The following is a 17041-nucleotide window of genomic DNA, read 5'->3' on the forward strand; positions in this document are numbered from 1 at the left end:
AAGAATATTTTTGTCAGAAAGAAATAATAGAGATTAAATATTACATATATTAAAAGGTTCAATGGCGTGCATACAATACAAGCAAAAATGCATTCTCTACCCTGGAAAATGTTTATTTAATCGATACACAGTTTTGTACAGACTTTTTTTAAAAAATATAATTGAAACTCTATTATTAACCGACTTTATTTATAAATAAAATTGGCACGTCTTTTCCAATTTTCCCAAGTGTCTTAGCTTTTCTTTTGTACAACTTTCGGTCACCATCCCAATTGATTTGGCATATTGCAAAAGTTCTTCCCACGCTTGTTGTTTTTTTTTTCGTTTGACACCTTATCGGAAAATTTCCCATCCAGTATCGCGCAATTTGTGTAAAAATATTTTTTTTTCCATTTTGTTTGCAATTATACTCTAAATTAATGATGTACATTGTACTGAAACAGCTGAATCTATACAAAAAGGTTTTTATACGCAGTTATTGTATTGTATATAAAATTGCATTGTCAAACTACTTTATCAGATATTTGGGGAATCTGCGTCCCGTACAACGATATTTAAAAGTTAATAAAGAAAAGCCGGATGATATTTGGTTTTTATGCTGTACTCGTCAAATCTTCATGAATAGTGAGGAGTAGACGCAAATTTATTTTGAAACAAAAACGGCATTTACTTTTCACTCCTCAGCTCTTCACTCGTCGCTCATCAACTCTTCATTTTTATGAAACAGTCCCCTACTCCCCTGGTATATTTATTAAGTTCGTGGCCTCCACTCATTACGCGCCGTATGATCTTTTGGCTCCAACATATGAGAGAGAGGTCCGAGAAAGCGTAGGACCTAATTTAGGCAAAAGCGGGATGAGAGTCGTTATTTTAAATGGTGTTACATTCAATACGTTTGTTTTTCTTTTGCTTTTCACGTTAATATTTTTAAAAAGTTATTATTATAAAATAAGGAAAATATTGTTTTTAAATACATTTAAAAAGAAGGAACATCATATCTTAATAAAAAAAGTATCTCTTCTAATAAAAATTTTCAGTTAGTATTGTTTGTAGGTATAAAGCTTTTTAAATACATATTTTTAAATGTACTAAAATTGCTGACGAAACTTTTAGCACTTTTTTGTCGCCCCAATAATAAAAAGCCATACCGACACATTATATAAAGAGGTTTACAATAAAAATCTGTCATTACTTAAATAATGTATTTTATTTTATGATACCTACATTTATATATCTTGAAATATAAGTAATAATATTCATGGGAAAAAGATCTCGCATACCATCATTAGATTTTATATAACAATTCGATCAAAAAACTCCATTTTATTCATTAATATAGGATTATTCTTATCGAAGTTTTTATGCAAGAAATGATAGTAAAGGATAACTGAGAAACACTAAAAATTAAAAAAATACCTTGTTAATGAAACGGGTAGTTATTAGATATACGTAAACAACAAATATACCTTTGTAATGATCAATTTTTTTTAAGAATTTTTAATGCCAATATTTTTCAAATTACCCAGTATAGAATTATAAGACAAAATTTACAAGAATTGAATAATTTCTGTTTTTAATTCTTCATAAAATATTTCTTAAATTAATTATTACAAATAAATTATAAATCACTTTCTAGCTGCTCAACAAACAATTTTTTATTATGTTTTTATTCATTATTGGTAATCCTTTATTCTCATTTCCTAACTTTCTTCATTTAGGAAATTAATTCTTCAATTTTGAAATGTCTATAGAGGCGGAATAAAAATTTTCCCAAATTAGCTCCATCCTTCACATGAACCGATATAGTCGTGGGATGGCCGGTCCGTGATATCAGTGAAAAAAAACGCACTAAAATCAGTCAAAATATCCTTTTAATCCGAAAAGTACACCATCAAATATTCTCAACAACAAGGGCAGAGAATATCTCCAGGCAAAAATTACAGCATTACCGTTTTGTGTACAAATTTAGCGATTTAAAGAAGTCAAATTAAAAATATAAATGATTATTAGTGATTCGCTTAAATATAGTACCAAACCATTTTGGTTATTAAATGAATTTCACTTTTTCTTTTGCTTTATAATAAAAAATGCAATTCGGTTTTTGCTAATCAAATTAATTTATTAATCACTAGTTTCTTCTATTAAAATTAAGTAATCACTGGCAACATGGAATACTAAGCACGTTTATCACCCAAATATTATCTACCTTCTGCCACCCCTGTATTGCTCATTCCAAACCAGCCAATGTCAATTCTAGAGAATTCAATATTCTAAGGTAACTTATTTGCAAGATGGCTCTAGATCTATTCAGAACGTCCCATCTTTCCTTGGGCTTCGTCAGTTCATATCACTCGACATATGGAATTTACTCATCTGTCTTCTTGGTATTTACTTATGAAACCAAATTACCAACAATTCTTCAAATGTTTTCCAGATACAACCTGGGAGGCGGTGCGCAAATCATCACCGTTGGCAAAGAGTTGAACGACGGGCACTGGCACAAGGTGCAACTGCAACGGCACGAGGAGCGCACGATCCTGACGGTAGACGGCGCGTCGCAGATGCGCACGTCGCGTGGCAAAGAATTCAATTTCGGGAAATTGGAAACGAACTCCGACGTGTACGTGGGCGGGCTGCCCAAGTGGTACAATAAGAAATTGGCCCTTTTGGCGTTGCCGAGCGTCTTTTTCGAGCCGCGGTTCATCGGCGCGGTCCGCAACTTGATTTATCCGGACGTGGAGGGCGGAGTGGCGAGGAGACAGGAGACCAGACCCAAGGATCATCGGGTAAGTCACCATCGCAAAGGACTTTGCTTTATTTGTAAGATATTGAAGGAATCTTTTAAATTTTCTTTATTGTGATACTTATCGATGTCATTTACCCAGACAGCACACATCCTCCAATGGGTGTCCAGTTTTTTTTTTGCAAATCAAAAAAGTATTTATTTCCCAAAAAGTACAAATTTATAAAAAACGTGATTCGCGGTAAATAAAAGACACATCCTTTCTTTGCAGCAGATCAGAAACAACACCCTGGTGCGAATTTTGTTATCTCCCTTCTCTAACCTGACTGTCAACTTCAAATTGCTTACGGTGATGTCAAGTTAACTCAATTTCATTGATATACATGAAATAATTTAACACCCCCACTTATCAATAAAATCACCAAAATTTTCCAACACCAATTATTAATGTAAAGGATCATTAAACTCCAACATATTTATTAGCAATTATTCTATTTTATTCCAGTAAGGAAATATTGCAAGGTTAGGTTTTGGTTATCCTAAGTACATTCACCTTAAAATAGTTTAGTAAGCATTATAATAAATGGAGTAATAAAATTCCCAGGATATTGAGTACGATGACACAAGTTTATTGCTGAACTGTTAAAAAGTATATTAAAATCAAACTGAATGTAAGAATAGAATGATTATTAATAAAAAGTCATTAAACCAAGTAACATGGGACTTTTATTTTACATTAACATAAGATCATAGTGCTTCTCTGGAGCAAGACTCTTTGTTAGTACATCCGCAGCCAAAACTTCAGTCCTTAAATATTTTAATTGTACAACCTTGTTCACAACAGCCTTTCTTACAAAGTGGTGACGTATATCAATATGTTTACTTCGCTTATGATATACATGATTAGCAGATAAACTTATTGCACTTTGGTTGTCATTAAACAAAGTTATACACAGATCTGGTCAATGAAATCATCCAACAACCCTCTTAAATACATCGCCTCCTTGGCAGCTTCAGATATAGACATATACTCTGCCTCGGTTGATTATAGAGCAACAATTTTTTGTTTCCCATGAAATCACAGACTCACTTAATTTGAAATACACAACCTGTATATAATATCCGATCAACAACATTTGCACCCCAATATGCATCGACAAAACCCTGTAGCTCCGTTCCATTATCAAAATTTTTCAACCATAATCTAAAGTATGTTTTAAATTTTTTTAACGCTTTTTGCATTCTTCCAGTGACTCTGATTATACATGTTAATGAATTGACTCAAGACACCAACAGAAATTGATATATTGAGTCTCGTCAACACTGACAAATACTTAAGACTTGCAATCAATCTTTAGTATGGAACCTCTGCACCATTAAAGTTACCTTCAACCTTCACATCAAAATTTACTTTAAATTCAATAGGAGTCTGGACTGTTTTACAAAAAGCATGCATCATATTTAGCAGAATTAAATCTACCCAAAAACCTTATTTGCTTGATGCAAAAAGTAGCTATCTTAGCAAAGGCAAGGATATAAACCAAATGAGCTTAGAAGATACAAATGAGATATTAAAATGATGTATAGCCTTGTTTCGAGAAAAAGTATTGGCTGTATTCGTTAAAAAGAGTAAACTAGTTAAAAATGATATACAAGTGTTAGTGATACATACAGAGCCTTGCAAATACCTATAAGCACAAACGAATAAGATCGACTTATAGAAGAACATGAAGCAACAAATAGAACAAGAATTAGTAATCCGATTGACGATGCAAAGAAACTTACGTCGACGTTAACTCAAGAGTGGCTACTACAGATCGTAAAGATATCTAAAATGTACATTGCGTCATTCCAATTATAACATGGCGTACTAGAATCTAATTAAATGAAGAAAGCTGCAACATAAGAACAAATTCGATCTCATATGGGATTCAGTGTGAAAAACAACAATAAAAACATTAAGAAATCAACTATCTGCTAATGATGATGCTAACCGGCACAAAAAAAAACAGCCAAAGCATTGTCTGAAAATCGAACAAGAATTTTCTGATTTACTTATTTTATTGGGTATTACGTCACTTTACTTACGTCACACTTTACGTCCTAATACCCAATAAAATAAGTAACTCATTATGAATTCGTCACAACAATACAGATTTTACTTTTCTGATGATATCAGCATAGACTTTGGACTAGATCAGTACCGCATAATTAATACAGTGAAAGTTCTCTTTGTTTGATGTAAGTACGATCTTCAGGATAGCGTTGAAGCAATGAAAGAAGGAAAGTCCTATAGATATCTCGGCATCAAGCAAGTTCAAAGAATAAACCACCACGAAATAAACCTAGATATATCCTACAAGTTACAAAAGCTGTTAGGCAACTAAAGGGCAGAATCAATAAATCTAATAAAAAGCACATTAGAATCAGACACTGATGACACATTTTAAATACTTTTTATTCCTTTTCATATAAACTAAATCAAATAAAGCTGATTAACAAAGCGTTTTTTGTATCCAAGCACGGCAAAAGACCGATTGAATTTATACTAATATTCTGTCAAATCATCTCCAAAAAAAAATTACAACAAATACTTTCGATATCGGTTGAAATGATGATTCAGCGTCTTGGCTTCAGTAACTGGAGCCAGCTAGATATGGTGAAGTTATAGTGGAAAATTAAGAGTTTGATTGACGATAAACCAAAAATGAGAGAAACCAAAAAAAGACCCAGAAATTGCCCTTCATCATTTTACCAAAAATAGAAAATTCAAATGTTGAAGGAGACACCGCTGCATTAAGGACACTACAATCATATCAGCCATAATTATGTCGATAAATCAGTGTCAGGTTGTTCTCGGATCAATTGTTGCCCGAAAGGGTTCTTCTTGGCAATTCAAGACCAAACAATTGCAACAAGAAACTACCTATAATATATAACGAATAATAAAACCATAATATATATGGTTATATATATGGCTGTCAAACTTCAAAAACTATCCAGCGTATTCCAAGAAAGAAGTAGCAAAAATTTTCCATCAAGAACTATCGATTAAAGCACATTAATCGGAAATGTAGAAAGTATTATACGCTCCCTAGCTCCATCTTATAAGACGACCAGCATAAGCTGGGACCGGACGCTCCTTATAGATCAAATAATGAACCATAAATGATCACAGAGATTGCCCTAATATATAAATAGAAGAAAACGATGTTGATGAAATAAGCATTCCCAACAAAGACAATGTGGTGGAAAACATGGCAAGGAAAAATACAGAAACCTCGAAGGACGACTTATGAGACAGTGACAAATGAATGCAGTTTGTACGATTCCAATTATAATTTTAATTTAATATTATATCAAAGAATTTGTTAAAATATTTTAAAGAACTCGATTTAAGCGAAAATGTATACAAAACAATGCAAAACTCTGTTCTTTTAGCAACATAGACAACTGTTAAAAAGTCATAATATATCTATTCCTAAATTCAACTTAAAAAGTGTATTTTTTTTAAGTTTTTGTAATTATTTTTATTAAGTTTAACTAAAACATTCAATGACGTTAGTTATTTTTTAAATTTAATCCAAAATACCAAGCATTTCCCTTTATTTAAGAAAGGATTTTTAAAATATTACTAAGATATATGTAGATATTGCAAATTTTGCATATTTTAAAAATATATGTCATTCAACTTATTATAAAACAGTTAGTAATATTAACTTTCTTTGTTGTACAATACTAGATGCTCAATAAGTATTTTTATTGCTAAACTAAATTATAAAGCTTACTAAAAAGTATAAAAATTGATGTTTGATTAAATAACACCTAAAATAAATCCGGTATTTTTTTTAGATTTTTATTTAATTCAAATATTTTTTTTATTTAAGAGAACGTTTTCACACAAGAAAAATAATTGAAAGAAAATTAAAAAATGTCCACATAACAAAAAAAAAACGAATTAATATTTTGGCTTTTTAAATAAAGAATTACTAAAAATAATATTAATTAATAACGTATATTTATTTAGTAAACAAATGTGCTACATATATAAATAAAATATAAAATAATTTAAATATACACAATACAATTAAATAGTTAAATGTTGTGTTCCATTTCATTTGCGAAATATCAACAATCGATGGTAATGCTGAGTTTGCATTGCAGAGGCAAATAATGAAATTCTATTAAGCCTCTACAAAACAAAATTTTACTTAATTTTTTGGCTTACACACATCATTCCTAGGACATATAACATGGATGAAATAAGTGTCACAATAAGAAGATCAGTCTCATTGATCTATTAATCTATAATCCTAGATCGTATATAGTAGTAGTAGTAGTAGTAGTAGTAGTAAGGGTGGGGGAGCTAGAGCTCGGCAAGTAGGTCTGAGCAGTCCCTTTTCGCCAACCCCAGAATCACCCACCCCTACGCCTCCACTCCCAATGCGCGGTCTTCACTGAGTCTGAGTCTTTTTAATAAAGGCTTGCACGTTGTCCCAGTCCAGATCTTTAAGATCTTCCCGCTGGAGTGTCGTTGCTCCGAAAAGTTTTCTTCTTAGGCGACTCCACCTATCACAGATACCTAGTATGTGGTATGAAATTTCCTCCCCTGTACCGCAATTCGGAAAGAGTGGGCTTTCTCTTGTACCAAGAAGGTGTAGATGCCTGTTTAGACTGTTGTGCCCGGTCAGGATTTCCACCAAGTCTTTGATACTTTGTCGGGTCTTTGTTAGCAGTCGCCTTGCTTTAGATCCGTCATGGTCTGGTATCATTTCCTTGGCCTGTCTACATCCTCCTGTCCTTTTCCAATTCTTCCTTGTTTTTTTCCCAGGCCCAATTATTAAGTGCCTGCGAGATTTGTTTTTTGCTAAGACCGAGACAAGGTTCGGGGCCTACGAAGGGGTTAACGGAACCTTGTCTTGCCAGTTCGTCGGCCCGCTCATTGCCCTCAACACCTTGGTGTCCTAGGACCCACCTCAGTCTCATTTCCTTGTGTGCTGCAAGCCTTTCCAATGCATCTCTGCATTTCTAGACTAGCGCTGAGCTGGCCCCTGGGTTTCTGAATCGCCTTGAGGGCAGCTTGACTATCGAAGTAGATGCAAATCCCCCCGTCACCTTCCAATGCCTCTCGTTTGTTCGCTACTTCGAGTATAGCAAACACCTCCGCTTGGAAAACTGTGGTGTGTTTCCCTAGCGGGAAGGATTCCCCTGTGTTCGTTTCCATCCTGTACACTCTGGCTCCGGCTGAATTGGTGCTTTTCATCCATGATCCATCCGTGTACCAGGCCTGGAAACCACTTGGCTCTTTAACTTAATTCGCCGACCATTCTTCCCTTGTCGGGATTTCGACTTAAAACCCCTTCTTTAACCTTAGTTTGCCACTTTCTGTAGTGCATCTGGATGTCAGAATTGGTATGTTCTTACACATCCTGAGAGCAATTGTCATATGGCCTTGTCCTAAGTGAACATTACGCCACCCTCCGCTATCTCTCATCCTCTTATACGCCGCCATGGCCTCCCTCTCAATCCAGACTGGGAGGTCCGGTAGCTTTTGGGCGTTGGTGACCTTCAATGTGGCTGGCCACCATACCACGGATCCGTACGAGATCCTCGGTCGTATGACTGCGGTATAAAGCCACTGGAGAACATGGGATTTAAGACCCCATCTTGTACCTATTGTTCGCCGTAATTGCCATATTAGGGCCGTTGCCTTATTTACTGCCTGCTCTACGTGAGTTTTAAACGTGAACTTGCTGTCTAAAATGACTCTCAAGTATTTGACCTGCTGCCTCAAAGTTAGACGAGTCTGATACATAATGGGAGGTTTAAAGCCTGTCAAATTGCGCCACTTAGTAAAGAGAATGAGCTCGGTCTTTTCGGGGTTGACCGACAGCCCTGTCTCCCAACACCACTGTTCCACTATCCTGTACGCGACTTGCATTCGCTCACAGACTGTGTTCACGAATTTACCCGTGACCATCACTAGTCCGTCGTCCGCGTATGCCTATGCATAGAATCCTTTAAGTTCTAGCTTCCTAATGAGACTGTCCATCACCAGGCACCAAAGGTGTGGCGAAAGGCAACTGCCTTGCGGGCAGCCGCCTTTCACCCTGGTCTCGATACGACAGTCTCCCAGTGTAGCACTGATCTTCCGGTCTTCCAGTGCCGTTTTGACCCACCTGACAAGATGAGCCGGAGTGCCCCTGAAGTGCCGTTTCCGTCGACTTCCCTTTCATGTAGGCATGCTGATTCCTATGTAGTGGCGATTCTATTAGAATCTCCTCTGTTATATACCTGTCTATAAGCCTTTCTATAGTCTTTAGTAGAAATGAAGTCAGGCTTATTGCCCTAAAGGACTGTGGTTGACGGTAGTCTTTCTTGCCCGGTTTTGGGATAAAGACCACATTTGCCGCCCTCCATGTTAGTGGAACATACCCCATTGTAATGCTGGCCTCAAAAACTCTCTTTAAGTAAGGCAGTGTGGTTTTGAGGCCTACTTGCAACATCATGGGTATGATTCCGTCAGGTCCCGCAGCCTTATATGGACTAAACTCACCCACTGCCCAAGCTATGGCTTCGTTTGTTACTATGTTTTTGGCGAGGTTCCAGTCCGGCTCTGGATCTGGTTCCTCGCCCCAAGGTGCAGCGTTTCCTTTTCCAGGAACGTGAGTTTTAAGGAGAAGCTCGATGGTCTCTTCTTTGTTTGAGGTCCATAGTTCACTTTTCTTCAGGCATTCTATCTCGGTTTTCCTGTCAGAGCCCAGTAGCTTCAGAAGACGGGCTGTGTCTGAGAGAGATTCCATCTCTCCACAGAACTTGTGCCAGCAGTCTCTTTTGCATTGTCGGACTTCGTTTTTGAATTTCCTTCTAGCTGTTAAGTATAAGTCCCGGTTCTCTTGAGTTCCCCCTTGAGAGCGCGGTAATGCGACCTTCTTACGTCTTTTTTGAGACGGTCCAAAATGTCATTCCACCAGGGCAATCTCTTGTTGCCAACTCTCCTGGGAGGACATGTGGCCTCGTAAGAACTGATGAGTATACTGTTTAGCCGTACTACTTCTGTATGTAGTTCCTCTTTGTAGCATATGGCTCTACCTAGAGTACCCATGGACTGAACAAGACCCTCTTTAAATTTGGTCCAGTCGGTAGCCCTCGGGTTTCTCTTGAGGAGCTGTTCCTCCTTATCCGAACCGATTTCGAATCGGATCATTTTATGGTCGGACATTGTTATGTCCTGTGATACCCTCCAGTTTTCAACCCTTTCCGCAAATGACCGTGTTAGCAGCGTTATGTCGATAACCTTTTGTCTAACTCTTTTGACAAAAGTCGGTTCCGCATTTACGTTTGTTACCTCAAGGTTTTCCGATACTACATATTCTAATAATGCCGTACCCCTCGCGTTGGTATCCGTACTTCTCCATACAATGTTGTGCGCGTTTGCGTCAGACCCCGCGATTAATGGAAAACCACTATCCCTACTGTATTTTATTAACCTTTTTAGTTCTTCCGTCGGGGGAAGTTGTCCATTATCATACGGAAGATATAAACTGCATATTATTAACTTATATTTTGTGCCACTTACCGTGTACTCCAGCAGAGCCTCCGTAGCATCCTTGGAGCTTACTTGTGGTAAAGGTGTTAGTTGAAACTCCCTGGATGCTAGATCGTATATAAGTTATGGAGTAAAGTGAAGTAGTACTTTAGATGGGGGAGAGCGATGGCGTTGTAAAACAATTTTGTCAATTAACAATTTGTTAAAGTAGACCCTAGACTTTTTGTCAAAATTACAAAATTTCGATTTCTTACCAGCTTGTTGGCAACAAAGATTATTAAATACACTAGCCAGTTCAATGTTCATCATCTAAACAATATCCTTATATACATACTTTATACTTTTCAGTTACATAAAGCCTACGTAAAGCCTAAAACTGTTCCTTATGTGCCATATTTGATACTAATACTTTCAAACACATTATTCTTATACTAAATACATTGAGCTCTATCAAACGAGTAAGACTGAAACTACTTCAAAACATTATTCCTAACGAGAATTGAGGTATTCTTCAGGGTGGAGTTTCATATTATTAATGGCAAGAGAATAAAAAATCCAAATCTCTTACCGTACTGTAAACAGTGGAGATTTGGATTTTTTATTTTCTTACCCTTAATATTATTAATATTATTTCTAACTCAAAAGCTGTAATTTTCTAATATACATTTCTATAATCACAGTTACTGTGTCAAATGATCCCTTAAAATATAAAAATAAAACTAAAACGAGGCTATTGGAGTGATTTGTTGGGTATCCTGACTAGACAGTGACAATCAATTTATTCTTGTTACAGTCAAAAAGTTGTTTCTTGACACAAACCTCAAGAAGCTTCTCATAGAAAAACTTTTAATTAAATCATCAAAAAATAGTTTTATAAATTCACTTTAAATTGAATCCTCAATATTATAACTGCCATATAAACTAAATTTCCGGCCGCTGCCCGCTATAGTAGGAACAAAACGTACATGTTATAAGTGATAAGTGGGCCTATAAGTTATTAAGCAGACCACATCCTTATAAAGCGAGATTAATTTTAAATATTTATCCCAGAGAGCGAAAATGTTCCATTTTTCCTCAACAAATTGAATCGCATTAGATAAATTTAAGTTTAAATCGGTTCCCTTGCCGCTGCCCGTATTTCTTAAAGCGCTTTTCTTCCCGTTTATTGTGTGTCTTTTGTATTATTTAACGAGCCATTTTCTCTTGCTCCATTTAGGATACAATGTATATAAATACCTTTAGTAGAACTTCATTTATACGATGGTATATCTCAGGAATTAAGGTTGCGATGTAAACACTCAATTTTATTAAAATAAGTATCCAAGGCAAATTAATCCACAAACCACATGACGTTACTCATATATTTATTGGTTTATTACATATAGCAACCATAAAAAAATTAACTTAATTTAATTTGAAATAACCTAATATTTATCGAATCCTTGATCTGAAAATATACCTCTAAAGAATCTATAAATCAATGTTAATACAAATATGTACCTTTTTCTGTTGCTACATAGCAAAGCGCACAAATGTCATTTTTATAAGCTATATTCGCGACATTACTGAATAAGTTTACACTCTCGGATTCCGAACGTACTTACGAGACATATGTGTTCGTTTACTTCGCAGATTTATGATACTAAAAGCAAAAAATTGACTATTAAACAACTCTTCAAAGTTAGTTATTCACATTATAATATTTCATTATCAATTTTTTTATTTGCCGGGTATTAGCATGGCTTGACGCTTCGGCTTTAGCAAATGGATTACAGTTTGCTAAATATCTGCTTTGCCGTTGACTATAGAAAAAACTACTAAAATATGAACTTGTAGAACAGATTCTGCCCTTATAAAAAATAAGGTCCTATGGATTTTTCATAAACTCAACGCTTTTGAAGATATTCGGCAACATAATCGGCATGACTTCAGCCAAAGAACAGCTCTTTGTTAAATATCTTGTTATTAATGGTTATTTTTCTGAAAAAATAGGTAGGAAGAAAATTTGAAGGTCAAATTCTGATTTACTAAAATAATATCGTATGCTTTTTCGTAAAACCAACGGTTCATATACAATATGAGTCACTTATACAATACTTATTCACTTTAGGCAAGAGATATCATGAGTTACTTATTTTATTGCGTATTACGTCACTTATAGCAAAAATCAGTAATAAAGTGACGTAATACTCAATAAACACTCAATACTATTCACGGCATCGTATAAGCAGGGCCAATTTCCAACAAGCTGGAAAACTGCTCGAGTGCAAGCTGTACCCAAAAAGGGTAAGAAGACGATGCCCTCCAATTACCGCCCGATTGCACTAGTTCCAGTAATATTGAAGATTATGGAGAAAGCAGTCAACCAACAACTGTTAAGATATCTGTAGTCATCTGGACTAATCAGCGATCATCAATACGGCTTCCGAAAGCTTAGATCCACCGGCGATCTTCTGGCCTACGTCACACACTTGTGAACGGAGGCCATGGAGAAGCACGGCGAGTCCCGCTCAGTCGCTCTTGACATTTCCAAAGCATTTGACAGAGTGTGGCATGAGGGACTACTAACCAACCTCTCCTTAATCGGCATACAAAACTCATTATTGAATTGGATCAAAAGTTTTCTTGAACAACGAACAATCCAAGTAGCCGTCGATGGATACCTCTCCGACAAATTTAACATTAACGCTGGAGTCCCTGAAGGATGCATTCTATCCCCCACCCTTTTCTTGGTATATATCAACGATTTGCTAGGAACAACTGTCAATCCAATCTACAGCTTTGCGGACGATAGCACACTTCTTTCCACATTTAAGTCCGCCAAACCAACGACAACCGCAAGTTCTCAGAATCTTAGGCAGCAACAAGTAGCTTCAACCAACAACGATATTAGAGCAATCTTGGAGTGGGGCGATAACAATTTGGTCAATTTTAACGCTAAAAAAACGCAGGCTGCAGTATTTACGATGAAGACTAACCTTGGTGGCCCGGAGCTGGTTATGGCAGGGAAAACATTGCCAATGAAATCATCTTTACATCTTCTAGGAGTCGAGGTCACCAACAGTGTGTCTTGGTATGACCACGTTGCCGAGGTCGCCAGGGCGGCTTCCAAAAAACTCGGAGTGCTTTTCAAATCGAAAAAACTGTATACACCAGAACAGCTGCTGACTCTTTATAAGGCTCAAATACGCCCTTCCCTCGAGTATTGCTCGCATGTCTGGAGCTCTGCACCCAAGCATAGTTTAAACCTGCTGGATTCTATACAGAAGAAAGCTATTCGTCTTATCAACAAACCAGAACTGACAAAGAGCCTGGATAGTCTGGAGCACAGGAGAAAGGTGGCTGATCTCTGTTTATTCTACCGTTATTATCACGGAAAGTGCTCCTCTGAGCTGGCAGGCCTGATTCCACATAGGGCTGTTCCGGCAAGAAAGACGCGTCTAGCAGTTGCGGCTCAAAAACATCGAGTCCACCTGCCTACCCCAAGGACGTCGCTGTATCGGGACTCATTCATCTGGAAAACATCTTCTTTGTGGAACGGGCTTCCACCTCACATATTTCCCGACGCATACAACCTACAGCGCCAGCGATTCAAGATAAATGCCCACAAATATCTTCGCGCAAGCACGACTCCAAGAGTGACATAGGACTTTCCTGTGTCACTGTGCTTGTGTTTACCATAAAAAAAAAAAAATAAGAATAAGTGCCAAGTTAGTTTTTTCGAAATAACTTCGAAATAAATTCGAATTCGTTTTTAAAAATGTTGTAAATTATCTGGTTTTCCGTTGGTCCTGCAAAAAAATCACTAGAAAGTAAATATGATAGGTCAAATTCTGCTCTATAAGAACGATATGTTATAGTAGTTTTTGTAGAATCTACGATTTTTGAGATATATTGAAAAAATTACTAAGGCACGCATTTTAGTCAAGAAACAATTTTATAGCATATCTTTTTTCCATTGGTTCTGCGAAAAAATTACTAAAAAATAAATATGTAGATCAGATTCTGTTCCACAGGAATGATATCTTTTTTTTTTTAAGAACCAATGGTTTTATAAATATATGACAAAAAACTAGCTTGGCACTCATACAACTTGCAACATTTTATAGAATATCTTATTTTCTGTTGATTCTTCGAAAAAATTACTAAAAAGTGAATTGGTAGATCGGATTTTGGTCTTCAAGGCCAAGCCAAAGTCAATACCTTCTCTTTTTTTGAGACACTCATACACTTTAGTCAAGAAACAACATTTTGTCAAATATCAAAATTTCCGTTTGTCCTACGAGAAAATTATGTAAGTAAGTATGTAGATCAGATTGTGGTCTACAAGAATAATATCTTATATTTTTTTGTAGAATTAATGTTTTTTTTTAATGTAGCACTTATACACTTCGGTCAAGAGACAACATTTTGTACAATAACTTATTTTCCAATGGTCCTACAAAAAAATGCAAGAAAGTAAAATAAATATACAGATGAAAAGAGCAAAGTTTTCATTACGTAATTAACGCCTTACACATTCACCCATAGGAACTATGCTGACATGATATTATTGTATGGTTTCTGTAATGGTAGCGCATTACGTGCTGTTGATGAATACCGACGTCTTTTTCCAAATCGAAGAATCCTAATCGAAAAGTTTTTCAGACACTTAGGAAAAACGGTTTTAAGCCTTTCCATATTCAACCGGTTTTAAGAAAAGATCTTTATACAATGTAAAAATATTAATGTGGTGTCCTTTCTATGAATGCTATGTTGGCTATATCAAGAGTGTTCAGAGAAGGGTTTTAAAGTTTCTTATGTTTCGAGAGGATGGAATATATCCTCTTAGGGGACATGATCATGATCTGTTGTTAGGTAGATTTAATCTGCAATCTCTGGCCATGAGGAGAACAATTAATTTTATAACATTCTTAAGTTGGTCAATAATCAAATAAATTCTCCTCCTTTCCCGAACGATATTCTATTTCATGTACCACGATTTGCTTCTAGAGCAAATATCACTTCTGCTTTAGATCGCGCCAGAACTAACATTAGGTTTTAGGATACCGTATATCAAATGTGCAGAATTTTTAATTCAGTATCATCAACCTGTGACATATTTGTATGCTCCATAAAGGATCTAGTTTTGTCTCTGACAAAGCAACAGTTACCATAATTCCTTTTCTCTTCCCTTTTCCCTTGTCCCATGAATCCCTTTCTTTGTTCATTCTAATGTTAATTTACATCTCCTTTAATTTTGATATACACATGATGTTACTATAGTAATTTAAGTTTTCCTTATTTTTCTTTATTTTTCTTTCTTTTTGTTATTTAATTTATAGTAATTTAATACTTGTTTACACTTTCAAATCATTTTGTAGATTTTCCTGTAACTGGGCTTTGCCTGTTGGAAATAAACTGCTAAATAAATAAATAAATATTCAACCAGTTCAACATCTTAGGGTGATTATGGCTGAAGGGTTCAATTTTGCGAATGTATCCAACAAAATCGAGGCCTACATAAATACATTTTATTTAGCGATTAAGCTCATTTTACCCTCAATGGAATTAATAACCGATACAATGAACATCGGTGGTCAGATAAAAATCCTCATGCCACGTTTGAACGAAACTTTCAACATCAATTCAGTGTTAACGTGTGGTGTGGAATATGCTGAACGACCAGTTGTTTGGTCCTTTTGTATTAGATGAGCGTCTTACTGGAGAAGGATATTTACGCTTTTTGGAAGGCCATTTAATACACATGTTGGATGATGTTCCGCTAATTGTTCGACACCGAATATATTTTCAACACGATGGAGCCCCGTCTCATTATAGTCGCCGAGTGCGTAATTTCTTCGACAATCGTTGGATTGGCAGAGGAGGACCTCAAGTTTGGCCGCCGAGGTCACCAGACTTAAATCCACTGGATTATTGCCTCTGGGGGTGGATGAATGCTCTAGTGTACGAAACACCAGTAGAAACCGTAGAAGGACTCCACAATCAAATTTTGAATGCTTCAAATATTATTAAAAACAATCCCCAAGCAATAAACGTGCAACACGAGCGCTCAACAAACGTGCTGCAGTCAAGTTGGTGGGGTATTTTTGAAAACATTTTAAATTAATGGAATTTTGTCTTCGTACTAGCATTTTAAAAAATTAAAGTTAATTCGTACATCAGATTGTCCTTAACAAAAATGAAGTTTTATATTTTTTTTCGTAGAGCTAAATAGATACGCTGACAAGAATACCTTGACTTTCAGAGAAATGTTGTCAACTACAACATTTAGTTGAATAGCTGGTTTTACAATTGCTATGCAAAACAATACAAAAAAAGACAAAAAATAATATAAAAAAATTACAACAAAAAACTTGCAGTCATACATCAACAACAAAATACCTAAACAAAAACGTAACCGACCCACATCAAAACAGTAAAAACTTGAACAGAACATATTCATATATTTCAAAGGTATTTGTATTAAGATTGATCATTATAATATCCCTAAACGTCATAATAGGCTCTCGCAACAAGTAACCTTTTGACTTCCCTCTTAAATTCCTTTTCCTCATACATCTTTCCATTGTAAACAAAAAAACTGGTAATAACAATAGGTTTGTCTGGTGGTACACATAGATGAATTTCGACTCAGAGTATTCCTATACTTCTTATAAATTAAGGACATAGTTTTCAATATAAATAAAGATGGCAGAATTTTGTTTGCAATAAAAAGTGGTTTATATGAGTCTCGTCGTTTTGCTTCA

General features: G+C 35.8%; 1 protein-coding gene and 1 long non-coding RNA gene across 5 annotated transcripts in view; one reads left to right on the forward strand and one right to left on the reverse strand.

Annotated features, from left to right (window-relative positions):
• Positions 1–17041, forward strand: part of LOC126746511 (neurexin-1) — a 336936-nt gene that overhangs the window by 36197 nt on the left and 283698 nt on the right. For all 4 annotated transcript variants that reach the window (XR_007663913.1, XM_050454829.1, XM_050454818.1 and 1 more), the window contains exon 3: positions 2435–2786. Coding sequence is in view for 3 of the 4 variants with exons in the window: in XM_050454829.1 (XP_050310786.1) it covers positions 2435–2786 (352 nt within the window). In the remaining variant the exon portion in view is untranslated. The remainder of the gene's footprint in view (positions 1–2434; positions 2787–17041) is intronic.
• Positions 1–17041, reverse strand: part of LOC126746552 (uncharacterized) — a 68141-nt gene that overhangs the window by 555 nt on the left and 50545 nt on the right. The gene's annotated exons all lie outside the window — the stretch shown is intronic.

This window comes from Anthonomus grandis, chromosome 2 (assembly GCF_022605725.1).
Source record: "Anthonomus grandis grandis chromosome 2, icAntGran1.3, whole genome shotgun sequence".
Classification (NCBI taxonomy): domain Eukaryota; kingdom Metazoa; phylum Arthropoda; class Insecta; order Coleoptera; family Curculionidae; genus Anthonomus; species Anthonomus grandis.